Source organism: Diceros bicornis, chromosome 11 (genome assembly GCF_020826845.1).
Source record: "Diceros bicornis minor isolate mBicDic1 chromosome 11, mDicBic1.mat.cur, whole genome shotgun sequence".
In the NCBI taxonomy this organism is placed as follows: Eukaryota; Metazoa; Chordata; class Mammalia; order Perissodactyla; family Rhinocerotidae; genus Diceros; species Diceros bicornis.
In genome coordinates, this window is record NC_080750.1 from 45,207,501 (window position 1) to 45,214,355 (window position 6,855).

Consider the following 6,855-nt stretch of genomic DNA (forward strand, 5'->3'; position numbering starts at 1 on the left):
TTGTGCTTCATTATTTGTAATTCAGCTTTGCACTGTTTGCTTTCGTTTGCTACATGCTTTCAGATAAAAGTAAACTTTTCGAAAACAATACCGACTTTACTGTGGATACATTTGAAAACCATAACATATGATTTCTTTTTCTTTCTTTCCCCTTCGTTTAAGATGACCTTGAGTGATGCCATGAGGAACAAGGCAAGGCTGTCAATTACAGGAAGTATTGGAGAAAATGGACGTGTTATGACTCCAGAATTTCCAAAAGCAGTGCATGCTGTCCCTTACGTCAGTCCTGGCATGGGAATGAATGTCAGTGTGACTGAGCTCTCGTGATTGATAAGAACCTTTTGAGTGCCTTACACAATGGTTTTCTTGCGTGTTTATTGTCAAAGTGGTGAGAGGCATCCCGTATCTCGAAGACTTTTCTTTCAGCCAAGAATTCTCAAATATGTGGAATTCATCTTGAATTGTAAGGAATGGTTAATTAAAAAAACACAACATGTTTTTCTACTCCAGTTCCAGATGAAGCTTGGTGGACATGCACAGCCAACATGGACGTACTATAATTTAACTGAAGTCTTTGTACAGACAAAAACCCGTTTCTGCAGCCACTATTGTTAGTCTCTTGATTCATAATGACTTAAGCACACTTGACATCAACTGCATCAAGATGTGACATGTTTTATAAGAAAAAGAAAAAAAAACATTTAAAATTAAAAAAATATTTTTAGGTATTTTCACAAACAAACTGGCTTTTAAATAAATTTGCTTCCGTATTGGTTGGATAAGACAAAAAACCATTAAACCAAGTGGGAAGTGATTATAAAGGCTTTAGGTATCAGTTCCATATTTTTCAAAGCCAAATATGTAAATGCTAAGGAAAGAAAACAAAGAGAAGATTCAAATCTTGTAATTTAATATTGTTATTAAAACTTTAATGTATCCTATTCTTTAACATTTGGTGTTAATATAAATTACTTGGCAATGCTTGACATTTGAAATAAACATTTTTCTATTGTTTTATTTGCAAGTGGTCCAATTAATTTTGCTTAGCTACAGTTTGGTCATAAATCATTGAGTTTAATGACACTATCAAATTATTAGGTTCCCAGAGAAAATTGCCCCCTTTTAAGAAGGCCGGGTGGTTTTAAAGTATAAAGTTGTCCCCAAACAGTATCTGAATCTGTTTTTAGTATGTCTTACTATATATAAAGAAATATTTAACATAAAGCATTTAATCTATGTAGGTAAATGCTAATACATTTAAAAAGCTAATATTAAAAAACAAATATCAGAATACGCGAGGTTCCATTTTAAAGTGTTCGAGCTTGCAGACGAGAAGTATTAATGGTAAATCAAGTTAGAAATGAAAATAGCTTTTTAGATAGTTGCCCACTGATCCAATTCTATAAATTAAATCTAAGTTTTTGTTTTTAAAATTGTAACAGCTGTCATAAACCTTATATATTATGAATAATTTGAGCACTTTTGAGTCACCCATAATATCGTTTCCTCCCATTGCCATCAATAAAAACAACCCTAATATATTATTTTTATATTTATTTCTTAGGTGGAATTGCTATTTTAATATGCCCAGTGTGGATAAAACACACATTTCTGCAACTTTTGACTAAAGAGCTTATAATGCTCTACTTAAAAAATTTAAAGAAGCTATCTTTCTCTTCATAAAAGGCCATTTATGTTCATTAAAGCCCTCTAAAATGAAATTAATTTAGTTTTAAACAATTGTTAACATCCAATAGTTATTTTTAATATTTTTGTTCTTGTTATTTCTGCAAGTAAGCCTTTGTGTAGCACTTGGTATTTTCTAAGTGCTTTGGAAGCATTCTTATTTATTATATTTCACAGAAGGGAAAGAGAAATATAGGGTTTAGCAGCAACCACTTGCATTAAACGTGGTGGCATGTGATATCACGATGTTCTTCACTGAATTTCGCTGCCCCTTATCACAAATTCCAGTACAATATAATTTTAGTGCATTTCTCCTCATCAGGAATGTTGGAGGTGCATTTTAAGTTTCTATAGTAAATGCTAGAATGACCAAATTGCAGACTAATTGTTTCCATATTGTACTTAAAATGAGTTTTTAAAAATGAAAAAGATGACTCTATACAATCAATGCTATTTATTGTACCTCTGGGCCTACCCTTCTAAAAATTGTAGCTTATCAATTTTTCTCTGTCAAGCTTGAACTAATGTAAATAACTGAAATAATGTAAAGTTATATTTTCATGTTTTTATAGCTACGACATGACAAGAATACATAATGTAAGAGTATTTCAACTATGGATAATGTTGACTGGATAATGCACATCTCAGTTACAAGCAGTAATCATAGTTTAATAGCCATGTAACGGTGCATCAATATATTGCTATATAAATATGTCTGTGTGCATAAGTGAAAAATGGTCAAACAAGAGTGATGACAGCTGTCTAAAGGTTTTTTTATTCATTTTATATCAAAACTGTTATGGAAAGACCAAAACGTTTATGAACTATTCTTATGTAAATTTACAACTGTCCTTTGCTGTACTTTTTTGTTTACAGTATAGTACCTTATTTTCTGCTGTGTTAAGTGGGTGTCAAACTCCAAGGAGACATACACTTTCTACAACTTCTATTGAAGATATTGGAATTTCCAATTTTTCATGTGTACTATGTCAGAAAATGCTTTTGATTTTATTTTTAAATCTAACATCGGATGGCTTTTTCGGAGTGTTGTAAAAACTTCAATCATACATAAAACATGTTCTTACAAAAGGCAAAAGATCTTTATTTTTTTCTTACTTGATAGTTCTTCAAGCTAATAATAATGAGAAACCAAAAAATGTATTTAAATTTTTTTCCAAAGAAACCCAGCTATTTCTACTCAATAAGGACATCTTCGTTCAGTTTATATGTCAGCTAGGTACAAATGTAACAGAATAGAAATAACATTTTAAGATAAAATGGTTAACATTTTCGATATTCCAAACCTACAGTCATTAAGTGCTTTAGGCATATGTGGAAATATGACCATTAATTAATGACATTTCTTATTTTATGATAGATACACTCTATTGCTAAAATGTCACACATTACCATCATCAGCCGTTGCACTGTGTTGTCAGTTCAGCTGTTGTTATAGTCACATTAAAGAGCAGAAGGGTGACTTGCTTTAAAAATTCCACAAGGTAACACATTTCCAGACCTACATGTTTCAAAAAATGTGTTCATTTGTTGTTTTACTGGAAAAGATTATTAATGGAAACTAAAACTCTTGCCCTTTTGATTAAGTCTTTTTACAAAGGTGATCATTTTAATATTTAAGCAGTCCTTTTTAGATAGATTCTAAAATTAAGAGATTTTAGTTCTTCAAAATTGCACATTCAAATTTCTTTTATAGAATTATGTGGGTTTTAATATATTTAATGTTTCATAGATGAGTATATCAATGCATCTGCTTAAAAATAGAGTAATCTTGACTTTCCACTCTGCAAATACTCAAAATGTTTTTGTGGTCCTGGTAGCAAAATGAGCAAATGAAGAGAAGCATTAACAATGTAATAACCCTACAGGATGATTTCAATACAACACCTTGATGATACCATTTAAAAAACACTTGTTGAAACTAATTAGAATACAATACAATGTGATTTCTCTCCTTTCCTCTGTTCTCTATCTCATCACCTCCTAGAGTTATCAGACTGGTAAATTTAAACAACTCAAGTGTCACTTCTACCTTGAAATATGTTTCTGGGTATTTAAACTTGTTTTCGGACTAGATAGAGTTCATTATATATTACACTTTGAGAGCCCGCTAGTCTGTCATGTAAAATGAGAGGTAGTTTAGGCAAATATTCCATTTTCCTCTAATTCAAATAGTAGGTGTGAATTAGTTGCGTAAGTTCTCCATATTATCAATTTTAATTGATGATGCGTGGTTTATTAATAATTTACTATGGACTTTAGAGAGTTTATTAGTTAAGTTTCACAAATTTTATATGAACTCTCAATAAACTTATTAAAGGAAAGAGAATGATGTAAATATCTATAGAGTAAATTTTGTGCAAGGGCTTCTAATACTTAAAATTGGTTTATTTTTAATCACCAACATGAAAGATGGGTAAGTATAAATGAATCATCATGATATTCTGAATGAGAGTTTGGGGATGCATTAAATGGTTTGTGAGAGTTGTATCAAATTTTTTAAAAAGAAAGGGTTCATTCTCTTAATGTGTTGTTTTGGCTAGACCATGACACTGGAAATTCTGTTAGGTACTAATGAATACAATGTACTTTGACTGTTTCTGTGTTTTAAAACAACTCATAGACAGCATATGGCACTCTAAGTACATGAATGCTCAAACACATTTATATAAACACGATGGTATTCAAGCACAGAGACTAACATAACCTAATATCCAGTACATGTAGGAAAGTGTCTAGAGTAAATCTGGATCATAAGAATTTGTGTATGTGTTTTATATCTTGTCTCTATTCATGTCTTTCTTGCTTTTACCATTTTGCATTCTCTGCCTGCCCTTAAGTACAACTGCCATTTTTCATATGTGATATTTCAAATGATATCTCATTTTTTAGTTTCATTCATCGTGCTTTTTGGCTTTTTTTCCATGTTATCTATTTCTGGTTTGTCTTCACGAGAGATTTTGCTTTGAGGGCACTTGGAATGCAGTTCATTTTGTCAAAGGCAGGACTGACAGTTTCGGAGTCTTCTTAATAACTGTAGTAAATGACTAAGAATTTCTCAAGTGAAATAAAAATTTCCTGCTAAGCTCGATTTCTGCATTGCTCACATATTCTGACCCAATAATTGTGAATTTGCTATATTCCTCCGTATACTTACAGAGCCCCACAAGTTATACAGTTTCTGTAGGAAGTGGGAGGCTCTTTGATGAAGCAGGAAGAGTGAAAACTCTATTTTTAATGTTTGTTCCTCAGAATTCCTTTTTAAAGCCACTTTAAATGAGCACAAGACAATTCTCTATTTTAATTCCACTCTCAAGCACTTCCAGATTATTCTGTAATTGTCTTTTTTCCCACTACGTATAAGTCAATTTTGCTATTTCAGAACCAAATTCCTTTTGGACATGCATAAACTCACTGTTAGTTCATTGGATAATCCTGAAGTCACTGAATGAATTTGGTCATTTTTGTTTCTTTTTTTTTCCTTTCAGGTTAATGTGCCAATTTCATTTTATTGTAAATTGGAATGTGGGGGAGTGGAGTAAGCACTTGGGAGGGAGTCAAAACCAGGATCCTAGCTTTATCTTCCATTGTTGCACGCCTCCCTTTGTCTCTGTCTTCTCAAGTGGAGTATATGGATACTGGGACTGTCTCATGGAAATGATGAAAGGAAATTTAATGTGATTATTTAAAACATAATGCAACATTATCCCTTAAAAAATGGTTTGAACAAATGAGTTCATGCATTGGAGTGCCACTTGGTGCAGTTTTTGGTATTCAGTTCCAAATTTGTTGCATCATCTCAAAATATTAGAAAAGCAGTTCTACCCTATAACTTTCATTCATTAATTCAGTTATTCATTCATTCCATCTAACAAGTATTTATTGAATATATCTTGAATAAATATAAACTGAAAGTAAGGGCTAAATTTGAAACCCCTATTCTGAGGATTAAATATTATATTTTATTTAAAGCATGTAGTTCTTTGATCCCACTCACTTAGAAATAATGAGTATATACATAACTCTGTGACAATTAAGAGTTATAGATTTATGTCCAACAATTTTTAACTCAAGCCATTCAAACTTTAATTTAGAGCAGATATCTGATAACATTCACCAACAATCTCCTCATATATGGACTCATAATCTTATCTCTGAAAAAAAAAAATTCTCAGGTTGTGTAAATTGTGCTTACCCATAAATTTATTTGGCATCCAATCAATATTTCTATCTCCATTTTCAGAGTCAAATCCATTAACAAATACCAAAGTTTGGTGATTCTAAATTATTGCCACCTGCATGGCTTATGTATAGAATCTATTTCTTTGGATAAGAATTTAATTCAAATATTATTTTGAATATTTTTGGTCAGTCAGCAGCTAAACAGTATCTTACATTTAAACTGCAACAAAAATTAAAGGAAAAAATATTTTAAAAACAAGCTGGTAATTTCTTAACTATGAGCCTGCCATTTGAGAATTTATTCATGAAAATGCTTAAAATGAATATCACTATTATTTTTTAAATCTTATTTAAACATTTGCCTTAAATCACACCTAAATTCATTGATAGTATTTTTTTCAGATGGAAAGACTTTTGAAGGAATTTGCACTTTTGTTAGATTTCCTAAACCAAAGAAAAATATACCTTACCTTTAAGAATTTATATGTTATACCATGGTATTTTAATTATCACCCATTATATTGCCAACATTAATATGTAAGGAAGTCTATTTGGTAAGAGTCAGAACCAAAAATCAATTATAAATTAATTTATACATATTTTCCATTTCTTTCTTTTTTTGACTTATAATAATGCAGTTTAGAGGCTTTTGCATGTAAAAATCACCTTTTTTCCTCCAGCATCTTATGGTCAAGAATTTTGTTATGAAAAATCCTGTGCTTATTAAAATTTTAAGCTATTGGGTATATTTGACTCATATCTAAAAACACGTGTAAATATTTACAGACTTAAAAGGAAATAACTTCATGAAAATGATTTGCAAGATCCTTGAAATAATTATGAAAATGGAAATCTATAATATTACGTACTATATACTCTTGCTTTGCCTATGCATCTTTCCCTCTCACCTTCCCTCCCTCCCCAAATTAGACTTTATTTGGCTGGTTATCTCAACTGATCAGAGAACAG

General features: G+C 31.0%; 1 protein-coding gene across 7 annotated transcripts in view; it reads left to right on the top strand.

The window, feature by feature from the left end:
* GRIA2 (glutamate ionotropic receptor AMPA type subunit 2) overlaps nt 1-2,776 on the top strand; it is a 160,738-nt gene extending 157,962 nt beyond the window's left edge. For 4 of the 7 annotated variants that reach the window (XM_058550261.1, XM_058550251.1, XM_058550250.1 and 1 more), the window contains one exon: nt 163-2,776. In XM_058550261.1, the coding sequence (XP_058406244.1) occupies nt 163-327 (165 nt within the window). In that variant the 3' untranslated portion in view covers nt 328-2,776. The remainder of the gene's footprint in view (nt 1-162) is intronic. The other 3 variants (XM_058550252.1, XM_058550253.1, XM_058550259.1) reach the window with 2 other exon arrangements.
* Nucleotides 2,777-6,855: the final 4,079 nt, after the last annotated feature.